At 39.2% G+C, this 16,866-nt stretch overlaps 1 protein-coding gene across 1 annotated transcript in view; it reads left to right on the top strand.

The window, feature by feature from the left end:
• NEK11 (NIMA related kinase 11) overlaps positions 1 to 16,433 on the top strand; it is a 117,828-nt gene extending 101,395 nt beyond the window's left edge. Inside the window, exons 12-13 of the mRNA XM_067470213.1 lie at positions 3,919 to 4,015; positions 15,817 to 16,433. Coding sequence (XP_067326314.1) covers positions 3,919 to 4,015; positions 15,817 to 16,009 — 290 coding nt within the window. The 3' untranslated portion in view covers positions 16,010 to 16,433. The remainder of the gene's footprint in view (positions 1 to 3,918; positions 4,016 to 15,816) is intronic.
• The last annotated feature ends 433 nt before the right edge of the window (positions 16,434 to 16,866 follow it).

Genomic DNA, 16,866 nt, shown 5'->3' with positions numbered 1-16,866 from the left:
ATTATACTTTCTTTGTATTAATATTGCCATATAGTTGTTAGTTTTTGCTGCATTCACAGAACCCATCCATCTCTCACAGTGGGAAAAGTATTTAGAATCAAATAATAAACTGACCTGTCACTTAACTTCGTAAACTGCCCACCATAATCTCAGATCCTTATCTCTGTAAAACTATTATTGCAATATCTATTGGGAAGGAACCAAGGTTGCATATGAGAATGGTGTGTGTGTATGTGCACATATATATATGTAACAAAGAAAGCAAAACAACATAAGAATGTGTTATTTAGCCTGAGGCCTCAAAGAAATGTGAGAAAGATGTCTTTAATAACACCATTTCAGATTAAAGGAATCTGAAACATTACAAAAGTTAAAACGATTGGGACATTGCTCAAATAAGGGTATGCAACCCAAATACACACAGAGAAAGGCAAATGTATCTCCATAGAAAGCTACGGCAATTACACTAAAACTGTGACAATAGTCTTTCTTTATTTTTACTGAATTAAAAGAAAATGTAAGCAGTCTAAAATCAGTTTTGCTTTGTATTGTTAAAGGCACATAGTAGCTAGTGTAGAGAAATCTGCATCCCTTTAGTAGTTAGAATGCATTTGCTGCTTTTACATGTATCTTCTTGGGAAAGTATGGATATTCACCACTCTGTGAAAAGTTCCTTCCCCCCAATGGAAAAAGGCCACTCTCTGACTAACATCTCTTCAGTTATGTTCTCAAAATAATTGGAGAATTGCACTATATCAAAAGTGGGGATCATAAATTCGGATCTACAAAATAATGATCACAATTATTAAAGCCTTCTCAATTTATTATCTTCCATTACATATTTAGAAGACCTCAGATTTTCATCTTTTCGCCACATACTGTTTTTCATCACATAATACTCACATACCCCTTTTCGAGGGTCCCAGTTAAGTATCTAAAGATTCTTCACATAATAGTTGCACCTCCACCTGTGTGCCTGTTCCATGGCGTAGCCCTCATACTTCTGAGGGACAGGCACGTGAGCAGATGAAATTGTGAGAGCTATGAGGCTTCCCTTTGCTGCCACCAACCGAGAGACTTTTTAGCTCTGGCCAGAAAACTCACCTACCTATGCATCTGCCAGGGAGAGCTATGGGGTCTTCTTCAGCTGCCTACAGCTGAAGGAGGCCACATAGACCTTGCTCACCAGTGTGCACCTGGCTTTCCAGACATGATAGCTGCATCCTCTTTTTTAAAAAGTGTATCAATTGCGCTATAAAATATGATATTTCCCTCTGGTGGTTTTAAAAGCTTGAGCTGATGTGTTTTGTATCATACTGGTTGGGATGATAAAAACCAATACCATACCCTGGACTTTGGGGTTTATCCTTTGATCAAGATGACTACTCCTGCATTTGTACATCTTGAAAAAAAATGGATGGTTGATATTGCAGCAGCACATTGGACTGCATGAGCTGCTGGAAATGTTTTGTTGAACTTGAACAAGCCCTGCAAGCTTCATATTAATGACTCTTGTAGAGTAACCCATTTGATTAAAATACATTTTTCTTCTTCTTTTAAAATCATGACTTCAGTACAGTCAAATGGATATAACCAATCTCAAAGTAATAAATGCATGTGGTGTAGGACTGTAGGCAACTACAGACATGTAATTCATCACTATTTCAATTTCGTTTCAGAATTGCTCACAACAGCAGAATGTGAAATGCAGTACACAACTTTTTCTTGTAAGATAGATCACCTTGTTTTTATTTACAGAATCTTTGTTCAAATCAGCATTATTGGACAGCCATATCCAAAGAATTCCGAGATACCTCTCACTGTTACCGTCAAGATTGAGGGCCATGCTAGACATTACTTTTACTTACTTACTTACTTACTTACTTAGGCCATCCCTCGTTGTCCGAGTAGGATAGTCTTCCAGGATCAGTGTACTGGCAGTAGGTCCGTAGGTGACTGTGGGAGCCCTATTCTTGATCTGCATCTTCTCCCACAGTGAGGGCATTGGTTTTCAGATGGAAGGCAGTCCCGGGGTTGGCTTGACACGTCTTACTCTTGGATGTGACGTCTGTAGACAGTCCATGTCTCGCAGGCATATAGCAGAGTTGGGAGGACAATCTATACACATAATAAAAGTGAAAATATGTGTATGTGGAGGAGGTATCCACTTACACAAACAGTCTTCTGCATCCACACACAGGCTATAGTTCCAAGTGCTGAGAATCCTGAACATGTAGCCCAACCCCTGCCAATGTCCTCCCCAAACACCAACCACCCAAGGAATGTTTTCATTTGGGAGCCATTTCATCCTAGATGTTCTGGTTTTTTCTCCAGAATGGACATCCCAGGGTTCCTTTCTCTCTCCAAATTTGCATGACCCGCCCACTGCCTCTCCCTTAACCCTTTCCTACCCATTCTATGGCACACAACAAATAGGAATTGATCAGCAACTGAACAAGAGTTTTTGGAAAAAATCACCTTGATTTAGAGGAGTTGTAGTTCACCTACATCCAGAGAGCACTGTGAAGACAACCAACGATGCCACAGATGCCCATGATTTTGGGAATTACAGTTCACCCACATCCTTATGCATTTTCATTTTTTAATGGGAACATTCATAAAAACAACAGGAAAGACTGGCTACAAATTACCAAACTGATATTACCTAACACCCCAAACAAACAGTGCCTTTTTCAAATAACCTGGGCCAACATAACATACTGGAGGGGTGTGAGGAGGTGGGGATTGTAGTTCACCCTGCATCCAGAGATATTACCAAACTTCCCAAAACAAACAATGCCTTTCTCAAGTAACCCGGGCATCGCCGGGTTTCCAAGCTAGTAGCTTTATAAGTAAGCACCTTGGTATCCCTACGGATGTCCCGGTCCACAAACACTCTCTGCTTCTTTTGGAAAAAAACTGCACTCGCAGAGCTCAGTCAGTGTTGTATTTCAGTGTCAGTGTTGACTTTTGTGGAGAGGTGGCTGTCAAGGGAGTGGAAATGGTCAACATTTTCTAATGTTGCACCATTAAGCTGTATTTCTGGCATTGGAGAGGGATTGGCTGGTGGCTGCTGTAAGAGCACTTTGGTTTCCTTGATGTTCAATGACAGGCCCGGCTTCTCGTATGCTTCTGCGAAAGTATTTAGAGTGGCTTGTAGGTCTTCTTCTGAATGCACACAGATGACATTGTCATCAGCATATTGGAGTTCTATAACAGATGTTGTTGTATTGTGGTCTTAGCAACCTATCTGGTTTTTTAGAAATGATATATAAAGCAGCAAGAGTAATTTTATAGGCCTCCAATCTGAAAGCTGAAGTTTAACTTAAAATCACACATAAGGGTCACCTGTAGTCTGAAGTTCATATGAAAATAAAGCGGGTTAATGCCCAGTAGGCTATGGGAGTATTGTCCACTATACTCAAAATTTTCACATTGCTACAACAGCTTTAGTACAGGTGGAGTATTTCTTATCTGAAATGCAAGGGACTAAAATGTTTTGGATTTTAGATTTTGGATTTCTGAGTAAGTGATGCTCAACCTCTATGTCCTTCTACCAAAATAATAAGAAATAGTTGTGCCATAGAGAGGGCAAAGGGGAGCAGAGATAGAGGAAATGTCCAAAAGTGTTCTTTTGCAATTTATTACTACCATAGAAGTTATCCACAGAAGTCTCCTTTACAGACACTGTGATGTTTCATTATGCAGTGTTGAATGGAAAATGAATATTCTGCTTTGTATGACCACTCAAGCAAGTTTCTTTAATGTGTTTTTAATAATTCATCTTTAATTAATGCAACACTTTCCTGTGCATGTTCTCCCTTTCTTGATTGACCTTGAGGAGCACAGGATTAGATCTATAGGAATACTGAGGGGAGCAAGGTGAATAACCATGCGCGTCTGTGCATTGATTTGTAGGTACTGGAACTGCCACCAGCATGACTCCACTAGGACTCCAGGGATCAAGAGCTCCCAATGACACCAAGGCAGCAACCAAGCTGAGACGTATGAGAGAGTAAGTTGCCTTTTTAAAATGTTTGATAGAGACAGGAATGTTTATTTTTGCATGAAACTGGAACTAAAAGAACTTTGATCACAGCATATTCATTTCTGTCCTAATACTTTTCTACAGCAACTAATACTCCATGGTTATCTAATACATCGATAATTCTCCTGTGCTTTACAGTGTTTTCCATTCCTTTTGAATGGAAAATTTCCTCTGGTCATTCTTCACCTTTGTGTTATATAGGCAGAACTATAGGCTATCTTAATATTCATAGTCATAACTGCTTTTTTGCTTGTCTGCCATCTTTGAAAGTTAGCTGGCCAGCCTTTGTTTGCCATAATGAGCCACTTGTGAGTTTTAATCCAACAGTGAGAGAAAATGCCCTGACAATGACACAAGCCCCAGACTTACCTGTGAGCAGTCTCAATGAGCAAGGATGAACAGAGCCAGCATTTTCCTCCTCCAGTGGGCTATCTTTTCCCAGGCTCCCTTGCTTCATTTTGTGGGCTTGGAAAGAGTCAGCCAGTTACTAGCCACTTCCCAGACCTGGACACTGAAGCAAAATGTTTTAGTTAGGTCTACATGAGATGTATATATTCAAGGCATGTCTCACTCAACAAGGTATTCAGCTCAGGAAGCCCATCAACTATAGTTTCGGATTAGTTGATCACCAATGCTTGGCAATTTCCATGTTCTATGTCATACATTGTCACATTTTTGCAGTGTGTGGCAAGAGTTCCCCTTTAGAGGCATTGTGTGGGAGGCATACTGGTAACACAAGCCTGCAGTGACAGAACCACACAGTGCCAGCATACTTGAATGGCATCCCTCTTGCCATTCTCTTGCTATCTTTTGCTTCAGATTGGGAAACTTGGTCAAATGGCATTCAGCAACTGGTTTCCACCTCAGATCTGTGCTTCGTGCCATGCCAAAATGTGCAACTGCAGTGTCAGTAGAGTTGTAGTAATTTCCAGTCCAGTTTTTTATGGAGTCGCTTGCTATTTGCCTTGGTATCAAAGTGGCAGTCAGGCCTGCAAATAGTTTTAATTTTCTAATGGTGAGAGAGTTGGAAAACAAGCAGTTATTCTGTAATACTGTGTACAGGACGTTGTTGTTTATTCGTTCAGTCACTTCCGATTCATTGTGACCTCATGGACCAGCCCACACCAGAGCTCCCTGTTGGCCATTGCCAACCCCAGCTCCTTCAAGGTCAAGCCAGTCACTTCAAGGATGCCATCCATCCATCTTGCCCTTGCTCGGCCCCTCATCCTTTTTCCTTCCTTTCCCCCCAACATCATTATCTTCTCCAAGCCTTCCTGTCTTCTCATTATGTGGTCAAAGTACTTCATCTTTGCCTGCAATGTCCTTCTGTACCGGATGATATCCATCTCATTTTTGGTTTGATTTGGATTCAGATTGTTTGTAATTGTTTGGTAATGACTGTTATTTGCACATTTGGGCCAGGTTGTGCATATCTGTAGCTACTAGGATATGCAGTAAAAAGGACTAAATACCACAAGCAGGAGTATTTCTTGTCCTTTCAGATTCCCCAATTTTTAAATAAGTTTTGTTAAACTGTTTTGTTTTAAGAGTTTAGAGGAAAGTTGCAAATGTACAAAAGAAGCAGAACATAAGGACTCTAATTCTTCATGATAACTTGCAATATCAGATGTGTGAAATGTTTATCCAAACCTACAATTTATTGCCCGAGAACCTGAAATTAACACATCTGACTCTGTTTAAACCTTAATATTACACAAACTGGACTGCGATATTGAAAAGTGGAAAACTACATTTTAAGTGTAACTCTGTAGTTATTCTTGAAAACCCCATAAGCAGTCATAATTAAAGATGATTAGTAAATGTTAATATTTACAGATATTAATAAACATTAATATTTGCAGATAAATAATTCATAAAACATTATATTTACAAATTAATGAGTAAATATTAATATGCAAAGCAAGATCACCCCCCCCCCACCCCCCACACATATAAAGCAGTGGTTCCCAACCTTTGGGACCACTTGACCAGGGACCACTCTCCAACATTAGTACCAAAAGGGTTACGAATCGGTTTCTGGTCAATTTTAGATTTGGTTTGGTAATTTGGGATGCTGATTCAGAAATTTGCATTGGACAGACTACATCAGCTCTAGTTTCTGATACAGAACATATACCATCCTGTAATTGCCATCTGCTCGCCCACAGAAAACCATATTTAATAATCTATAGCTGATGTGGTAGTAGTAATCTTTTGTGGGTAGTCAGCCTCTTCCCCTCCCGACATCCCCGTTTCCTGAGCACTATAAGAGGTTTTTATGAGACCAGTTGCTCTCATTGCCATGTGGTTTCAAGGCAACGTGTCGTAACGGTGAGACCATGGACCATATTTTCATTTTTACGGACCACTGGCGGTGCACCAACCACAGGTTGGAAACCACTGATATGTTTGTTGTTGTTCATTCGTTCAGTCGTTTCCGACTCTTTGTGACTTCATGGACCACTGATATAAAGGAAGCAAATTGTCTCAGCGAGAAGTTCACATTCCCTGTCTGGGAATTATTTAACTTTAGTTTTTCAGTATTATAATGTGGGATGCTATTCTTCAGAAATTTCATTTTATTCTTTTTAAAAGGTATCCCACATTTCTGAAAGGGAACTTTGAGACTACAATTATGAGGGAGCCATAGCAATCAAAATAGAATATGGTGCTATAATTGTGTAGTATGAAAAAAAAAACTGTTTTGGAATACCATCTGCAGGGTTTCCACGCAAGTGTACCAGAGAACAGACTTCCTTTCTTATTTCTTCTCTCCAACAGAAGCCCTGGGTCAAGTCAGTCTTGCTAACTGACTATGAAGTCATGATTTACTGCTCAGCATCCTAGGACCATTGGCTGCCCTACAGGCAGGAAAAAATGCTATTCTCTCTCTCTCTCTCTCTCTCTCTCTCTCTTACCCCGGTAGGTTTTCATCCAAGCAACTAGAAACATAGACTCAAAGAGTTGGAAGAGACCACATGGACCATCTTATCCAACTCCCTGCAATGCAGGAAAACCCAGTCAGAAATCCCAGTCAGTTTTCCAGTTGTTAGGAATTATGAGAGCTAAAGTCCAAAACACCTGGAGGACCAAAGATTGAAAAGCAATAGTTAAGAAGACCTTGGACTTTCTGGAATGAGAAAAAAACTCTGAAACTTCAGTAGATATATATACCTCACTTACATTTTGAATGCCACATTGACGCTTTCTTGACACAATCACTACTCAGAAGTGAAATGTTTCTGACTTGCAAGTTGTGCTAGTAATCTCATAGTTGATGAATAGGGATTTCTGAAAACTCCCACTACTTCTTCTGAGCTGTCTTTATTCTAGGGACTCTTCAGTAAATTTTTTACCCTTCATGTATGCCCGACGACAAAATAACAGAAGTCATACATAATAGGCTTAGCATTTACATCTTTCTCCTTTCAGTGATGGGAATCAAAAGAAAGAAAAGGACTGAAAGGAAGAAAATGGCTCTAAATACATAGTGTTTCATGTGCCTTTACAAAAGAACCAAAGAATGCATACAATAAGTCAGAGTTTAATGGCAATGAACTTTACAGTGCCGTTTTTAAAATTCAAGAAAAATGTGGATGGGCAAAATGGAAAAGTTTCATAAACCAGCATTTAAGTAAATTAAAGTCTTTGCAGCACAACCGTGAATGCCTCTCAGTCAGCCTCCAGTATCTTCTACTCAGCGGCATGTCAGGATCCTGCAGAAAGCCCTGGCATTACCTGCTGAGTGTAAGTAAAACTGTCTTTCAGAAACTGCAGATGGAAGACATTTGGCTCCCCCCCTCTTGTTCTGTAGCGAGTGGCCATGACTCCCCTGCTTAAAATTCATTAGGGTTGTACCTTTAAGGCTCTAGTACATATGCCGTTGACATCAAAATGTATCATTTCTTTTAAAAATTCAGAAAGACATGTCATATTGAAGTAATTGATGAAGCACTGCCTGATCTTTAAGGTTATCTGACAACTAAGCAAAGGAATTCTTTGCAATTTTGTTGTGAGGTGTAGCCTCCCAGTTGTTACTGTCTCACAACTCCCATCATCTCTAGTCATGACATCAAATGATGAGGAATTCAGGAGTTTTAGTCTAGCATCTGGAGCTCCACATGAAATGACATTGCAGGCTGGATTCAGCCCATGGATCTTGAGTTTGACCCATGTGAAATAGGATGTTCCCATTATCCATTAAAAGTGGCATGTAGTCCATGTGAAAGATAGCTTCAATTGAACTCAGTGAGACTTGTTTCTAAGTATGCACAAGCAGCAGGACTATACTGTTAAATAAAAGTTAGGACTTTCCAAATAGAAACAGTTTTTTTTCAATCCTGTTAACTCCCTTTTTCCATGCAGAAATCTAGCCTCCACATTACAACTGTAAGATTTCTATTGGAAAGATCACAATTACATAGACCTGAAACATATGAGAAGTCTCAAGGAGCTGAAGGTGGTGACGGCCGACAAGGAGCTCTGGTGTGGGCTGGTCCATGAAGTCACAAAAGGTTGGAGGTGACTGAACGAATGAACAAAAACAAGCAAATAGAGTAGACTTATTGAATGATGAGAAAACAGTTGTGTAAATCCCACTGATTCACATAGGACAGGTTTGTCAAACTCATTTTCATCGAGGGCCACAACAGCCTTATGGTTGCCTTCAAAGGGCCATTGAATTCATGGACAGATAATCTGTGAATACAGAGGGCCAACTATATTTTTTTTTAACATAGTGGTCAGTGATGTTTATTTTTTCCCCAGTTTGGATCCACAGATGTTATTGAATGACAAATCCCATCTCTTTTTAGTACTATCCACCATGTGGATGGGGGATAATGGGAACTGAAACTCAACAGCACTTGTGGCTCTGAGGCTGGGGAAAGGTTAAAGGACATTTTAAATTCAGACATCATATCCACAGATCTTATATCTAAGTTCAAACCTCACTATTCTGACTAAACAGAACAGACTTCAGACTTCCAGATGTTACTGTATCACACCTCCCATCCTCTATTCATGATGTCTAATGAGGAATTCAGGAGTTGTAGTCCAGCATCTGGAAGGCCGCATAAAATGATATTGCAGATGGGCCTTGAGTTTAACATAGGATGTTCCCATAATTCATTGAAAGTGGGATATCATAGGAATAGGGAAAGTAAGGCCTGCAGACCATATCTGCCATGGATTCACCCTGTTAGTGTTCATCCCTCCCACAACTACCTTAGACCCTGATACCAGTCCAATCCAGGTTGAACACATGTTGTTTATTTATTTATTTTTCCTGGAAACTGTTCAGGAAGAAGTGGGTTTTTTAAAAATGGCATTAAGGCCTAAAATAATAATATGTGGTGTGCTCCAGTAACTGTAGAGTAGAGGTGAATATAGATCTTTCTGTTAGCCCGAAAGAGGCCACAAACTCTGTTTCTAGTGAAAGAACTTTAAAAAAAAAACTCAGCACCTCTGAATTGCATTTGCTGTTTTGTTACCTTGCTATGTAATTTTGCAATATTCTTCTTAGCTACCTTGGATTTTGTTACAGTCAGTTTGTTTGTTTTCCACTCACTGTGTAATATTGAATTTTCTAGTTCAGTAATGATGTTAGGCTACAGCGAACTATAGCAGAAGTTGTGGGTATTTTCTGAGCCACAGGATTTGGCTGGGTGTTCATCAATGGCAGCGCAGATATTCGGTGCTGTGGAAGCAATGCTAATCCATATACAAATCTGTATTTTTACAGTGGTTTGTGTGATGACAAAATATACAGATACTTATGTTCCTTAGGAAAAATGTACTGCACAGGACCTTGCACCAAGACTCAAAAGAGGAACAATACAGTTCTCCCCTGAAAAACAAAAACAGGGGACTTTCTTTTTGTGATCCAGAGTTTAGGATTAAACTGCACATGAAGTTATGTAGGAGTCCAGTGTGCAGAAGGAGAGATGTTCAATGCATTCCTCCTAATTGAGGTCATAGTCAGAAATTCCTACCTACCTCTCATTTGCTAACAGATATATAAGGAAGTTCCCATTGGTTTTATCGGGTCCTGCAGTAGTTGTTATTTGTGGTGGCTATATGCATTACATGTAATGTTTAGCATCACATGTAGTTTGACCTTTCACTATTGATCATGTGAGATTCAATATATCGATAAATTAGTCAGCAAGCTAAATTCTATATAAATCTGCTTATGAGGAAAAAAATGGTTCTGAAAATAACAGTACACTTTGTTTATGATGTACACACAGGATAGCAGAAACCACATTAGATAAAGCTCTCACATAAAATTAGATCTGTGACTGTGAGGAAGATCTGCTTCTATGTCTATTGGAGGTATCTACTCTTGCATTGCATTCACATATAATGTGAATGTGCTTCATAAACCCTCCTGATGTAGCATCAGTAGCTTTTCTTTCATTCTGTCAAAGCCTGAATCTTTTCACTTAGGTCAAGGTACAGCTGGTTCCCGATCTCAATTATAACAAAAATATATTTTTCATACATACGGAAGGATATGAATATTTACACTACCGACACATAAATAATTATATAGTACAAGCCCAAGGCCATGACAAAAAGGTGCAACATGCACATAATTGTGCCCTCATTGCAAACAAGAAACAGAAGACACCAAACAAAGCCCATGCTCATTCACACTGCCCAATTATAGCACAATGATTCCACTTTAAATTATGCTAATGTATGCGCAATCACATTGTTATACAAACATTTGGTCAGTCCTTGCAGAGCTGTAGGAGTTGCAGATTGTTTGGCTGTAGTTGAAACTAGCTGGCCTGCACTAAAGGCAGCAACACGCTCCATGCATTTATATTTCTAGCAAGAGTTTTGTCAGTTGTTGCATCCAATATTTTCATATGATTAAAACAAAGTTTCTGACTTGCATGCTGTATTAAGCACAATATTGTACTAGTCCAGTTACTGTAATTGTTTTCCTATAATACATGCCAGAGGGGAAATACTGGAGAAAGATAGTTTCATGTGTTGTCGAAGGCACAGTGAGTTTTCTGTGTCCGGTTTTATTGCTCTTCATAAAATTAAAACAAACAAAACAGTCCTGGTTTTGCACAGCTAATAGGATTTAAAAAGTAAAGAAAATCACTTCAGCCTAAATGTATTTGTTAGTCCCAATTAGATTAAATTCACTGAATTGACTGGAATTTGGAAAATCAACATTTATCTAAGTTAAATGGATTCGGTGGATTTACTCTAATTGAGAATAACAGCTGGATTTAGGCATGTGTTCTATAATGATAAGGCAATAGAGTGAGTGGCAGGATGCCTTGCTGTTCCCCATACCTGCTTGCACTAGAACAAAAACATTGTCATTGTTTCAATTATGGATTATTTTCTGGCCCCACTAAAAATTACAAAGCACGGCAGGATATATCAATGACCCATGTTCAAAAGAAAGCCGGTGTGCCCAGAGCCAGAAAACACAAGCTGCAATAAAAGTAAAATATGATTAATTGAAATATGAACCGAACATCAGTTATGTAACCACAATGTTGTGACCAGGCCCGTAGCCAGGATTTTGATTCGGGGGGGGGGGGGGGGGCTGAGTTTGAATGAAAGAGGGTCTACCCTAGCAAACCTTTTGTATTGTTACCCCAGTACCCCCATGCATATGAAATATATTGAGCATGGTGATCAGATCATGATATGAATAAACATAACAGTTTAAATAATGCACCAGTAAGGCCTTTTTGCAGACCACCATGAGAATTTCGGGGGGAGGGGGGCTGAAGCCCCAAAAGCCCCACCCCACCCCTGGCTACATGCCTGGTTGTGACTATGCCCCATCTCCCAGACTCATCTCTCCAACCTGCATTACAATCCAGCAAAGGATGAAGTGTCCACCCTCCTCTATCTCCAGTATGCCATGGTGGGAGACGCAGAATGGAAAATGGCGTCTCAAGTTTCTTTTGTAACTCTTTGCGGCATGGGGCAGGAGGGGGCTTGAAGTGTCATGGTTCACTATCCCACTCATCAGTTCTGCAGAACTTATCCCTCAGTGCAGCTGTCTAGATTTTGAGGTGGGCTTCGGGGATAGTTATGTGTGTGGCCATGGCCACAATCAAAGATGCCAATGGGAAACAATAATAAGCTTTCAAGGTTTATCTTAGAACATTGAAACTAATGAGATACCTGCCATATACTTTTTATAGTGAGGTATTTTCTGATCCCAGTGAATTCTAATTGTTACGGTGAGTTGTAAAAGGATCAGCACCAAGTATATGTGTGAGTGTGTGTGTGTGTGTGTGTGTTAAAGGAAACCTTATACTGTTAATTATCATGTGCAGCTGCTAATCTAGGTCAGCAAGTTGGTTTGAGCCACACCCGGTGGGGTATAACTGTATGTGGCTTAGAATACAGTTCAGCTCTATGCTCAAAAGCATTTGCTCTGAGGAGTCTTTTGCTCACAGCGTTTTTCCCAGCCATTTTGCGCTGCTCATATGAAGGGAGATGAAGAAGCTAAGGTTGTATTTCTTACAAGGACTATGTAAGTTTGTTGCACTGTTTATTTTATATGCAACGCTGCAAGTTTATGTTTTGACTCTTCTGACAAGAGTAAAGTTTTCTGTTTTTTCTTCCTGCTTTTGTGCAAAGTTATTGCATCTTTTGCATTGGACCAGACTAAATTCCGCTTAAGCGCAACACTAATGTCTCTCTGAAATTGGAATTTTTCTTTTAATGCACTGCTTCTTCAGCTGTGGGTCCTGAACCCAAATGGGATCCTCTTAATTCAGTATTGGAGTCATGAAAAATTTGGCAGCAGTAAAAGTTTTTTGAACACCATGCATTTAAACAAATGGACTCTGCAGAAAATGTGTCAGTTGTATTCCACAAAAACGAAAAATAGCCTGTTTAGCAAGCCTTGCAAATGCTTATTATTAGTAAATATTTGACTTTTATATAGGTATATATACTTTATATACCTATATACCTGGGAGTCATGCAAAAATTTCTCAAGTGGAAAGGGGTCGGGATTTGAAAAAATTTAATAAGTCCTGCTGTAATGGGTCCTGCCCACTGAAAATCAAAGTAGGATCACATCTGCTTCGTTGTCAATAGACTTGACAATAGATGACATTGGATTTTTTTTTGTCCAAATATCTTCTATAAGTTGCAATAAAAAAGTATTCTACTAATGAAAAAACCCTACATTTGTTGGACTTTTTTTGTCCTGGCTGTGCTCCAAAAACAGCTGAAATCTGGAGAAATTGTTTTCAGCTATTAGATATCAACGTTGCAGAATGTCTACATATGTAGGTCTAAGCGTAAGTGGATTCTGCAATAAAATGGATGCTTAAGGACTGTAATGCCCCACTGTAGTCTGGCAATTAAAATAGTGCTCTAGTGCCAAATTTTGTGGCAGAAAGTGGTTTACAAGGGAAGAATGACAGCCATGAATCATCAATGAGGAATGTTAGTGAGCTTCTAAAGTATACCCTAATCTTCTTCCAATCATGGGAAGAAAAACAGGTTTGATGATATTTTGTTTCTCGGTGTTATTACTAATGTATAAGCTTTCTGAACAAATTTACTTTTGTAACTGCAAAGTAATCCGCAATGTCTTTCAACACAAGGGCTAATGTTCTTTCGGATGATGTAGATGAAAGATTATCATGGCTGTCTGTCAAACACCCAACCACATTTTCATCCTCACCTTCTTAATCCAATGCCTCATATTGTTATTCTACTGTGATACATAATTGATTCAGCAACTACAGCAAAATCTCTTTATCCCTGGTAGCAAATTAAAGTATAGTTTTGAAAAGCTTTTTTCAGGAGGCTATCCTTTAAAGAAAGGAACAGCCTCCACTTATAGCTTATTTTTTACCCTTTTTGAGCCATCATCTCTAATGAATTTAAGGGACAGCACTATGAACTATCCGTGTTCTGAGCAGCAGATTCTCTCAGCAATATCTAGTGTTTAGAAGAGAACTGTAATGCCATCTAGCTGGAGTTGCCTCCATCTTGCCTTACCATGGCACTGAGACTGACGCCCCTTCTACTCATATCCCAAGAGCTGATCCCAGATTATCTGTTTATCCCAGGTGATATCATGGGATATAGGTCAGTGTAGAAGGAGCTAGAGTGAAGTATTGCAGACTGATGCTAAATTCAGAACAAAGCCAAAAAGTATTCTGGAATTAAATACATGGCAATAATATCCAAAAGAGCGAGCATGGTGTGGTGCTTTCAGCATCTCTGCAGCTCTGGAGACCAAGATTCACATCCCTGCTCTCACCCATGGAAACCCATTAGGTGAACTTGGGCAAGTCACACTCTCTCATCCTCAAAGGAAACATTCTGATGAAACTGTCTGCCTCGGAGTGTGGTGAAAGCTCTTTTGGAGGCTTTTAAACCGAGGTTGGATGGCCATCTGTTTAATTGGGCTGTGGCGCAGTTAGCTAGGAGTCAGCTGCATTAAATCACCACTGTTCGAAAGATCATTAGTTCAAAGCCAACCTGGGTTGGAGTAAGCTCCTCATCATTTGTCTAGCTTGCTATCGACCTTTGCAGCCCGAAAGACAGTTGCATCTGTCAAGTAGGAAATTTAGGTACTGCTTATGCGGGGAGGCTAATTTAACTGATTTACAACACCATAAAAATCTCCAGCAGCAGGAAAAAGAATGAGGAAGTACTGCATCATGGACTTGGTGTCACAAGTGGACCATAAAGCGGCAGCTCCCCGGTGGCCAGAATTTGGGCATACCCTCATGAAGCTTAAATTGGATCTGTGTTTGTCTACATATGTTGTGTGTCTATGGCATTGAATTTTTGCCATGTATTTGTGCATTGTAATCCGCCCTGAGTCCCATGCTGGGTGGGAAGGGTGGAATATAAATACTGCAAATAAATAAATAAATAAATAAATTGTCAGGCGTGCTTTGATTGTGCTTTTCCTGCATGGCAGGGAGCTGGATTAGATGGCCCATGTGGCCTCCTCCAATTCTATGATTCTATAATAGGTTCATTTTAGGTCACCTTAAGTTGAAAATAACTTGAAGGCACACAACAGGAACACAATCTCCAAAAATGTGATGTGATGCTCTTCTCAGACCTGTGACACTCACCCACCTCATTTATACAATAATTAATGGTTTATAGTGTTGTGGGTTGTCATAGGTGTTAGTGTCCCTTTTTTTTGAAGGCACAGAGTGCTGACATCAAGCTCAGCCATTGAAATGATCCTCCTACCCTATGCATCCACAATTTCAGCACTTGTATACATCCAGCTCTCTTCAGCTACAACTGAAGATGTTATAATTGTTATAATTGAGGAATGTTATAATTGAGGGATCATACATAATTTTAGATTTCAAATGAAAGGAAATTCTACTGTCTAAAAACAACTGCTTTTTTCTATTTTGTTGTGAACTACAGTTTTGCTCTTATTAGATAAGTGTCTAGCAGATGATTTATGAAGCATGGCAGTTCTCCTTTCTTTTTCCAGGAAACATGCTTAATATATTTTTGTTTTAAAAAAACAGGGGTTGCAAATATGCATGCATAAACTGATTTGTGATAAAGTATCTTGCAAAATTAGATGTGAAAATCCTGCCTCCATTTATTTCCTTTCCCCCTCAAGACACATACATTATTGTTCCTTTAATATAAAGGAACCGTTTGGTTAAAGTGCTATAGGAAGTTGCCAGCTACCTTTTCAATTACTGTTAAGTGATGGGCTCTTATACATTATTTATAATCTAGCCTTGGCATTTGCCTCCTATTGACAGGTCCGCTATTCAGAAACTGGGAGCAGAAATCTTTGAAAATGTCTACAAGTTTCTCCGCCAAGCAAGACGGGAAAATGTAAGTGAAGATAAAATCAGAGAATACCTGGAAAAAATGGTGTCTCGGGCAAGTGACTGTTTTGAAGTAGATCAGCTTATCTATTTTGAAGACCAGCTAGAAGATGCCGCAGTGTGACATGTATCTCAGAATGGATTTACTTGGATTCTCCGAAACCAGTGAACATAGAAAGTTTTCACCCAGAGTCAAGTAAGCATCGTGTGATGTGGTTGGAGTAATGTAGTTAGGGATATTTACAGCCATTTTGTAGTATGGTTATATGAGATTAAGAACACTCTTCTTCATCTCCTAATGATCTCATTCAGACCTTTTCATCTTCTCTAGGCAGAAGCAGTATTGGTTCATAAGAGCGCAATCATCTTTTCTTCGAAAAGTTCTGCAGGAAAGTTATATGACTCCATTTAGGGGAAACAGTGGTGTTCAGCAACCTGCACTCCATCCATATTTTGAAATGATACACAAGGCTAAGTGTAATATATGAGTTAGAAGAACAATACAGAATCAAAGGAAACAACTTTGTTTTGGTTTACTCAAATTATTTAGAAATTTTGGAAATCACTTTGTTAGAGCATCTTTGTTGAGAGTGTGGACAAAATATAAACATTTCTTTTATAATAAAACGCCGCTTTGGGTCTCACCAATGGAGGCACACCAAAGAAGATTATTAGGCTGGAGAGCGTGGCCAACATATAAGGACATTTTAAAAGAGAATACAGGGGAGATTAAGTCTTATGAGCATTTAAAGGAGAAAAATAAGAATATGACATGGTTACATTACTTACAAATGAAAGATTATATTAAACAAGATAATAAAATAGACTTTGCCTGGGAAGGATCGACTTGGGATAAAATTTTAAAGGCAAGGAAAAAAGTTATCTCGGTCATTTATAATACGCTTCTGATGTGGTCAGCGGAAACTGAACAAGTTAAACCATGTATGATAAAGTGGGCACAAAATATAAGAAGATCTATTC

The sequence above is a fragment of the Anolis sagrei genome, chromosome 6 (assembly GCF_037176765.1).
Source record: "Anolis sagrei isolate rAnoSag1 chromosome 6, rAnoSag1.mat, whole genome shotgun sequence".
Lineage (NCBI taxonomy): Eukaryota > Metazoa > Chordata > Lepidosauria > Squamata > Dactyloidae > Anolis > Anolis sagrei.
Note: the sequence above shows the minus strand (reverse complement) of the source record. Positions and strands in the feature narration are given on the sequence as shown.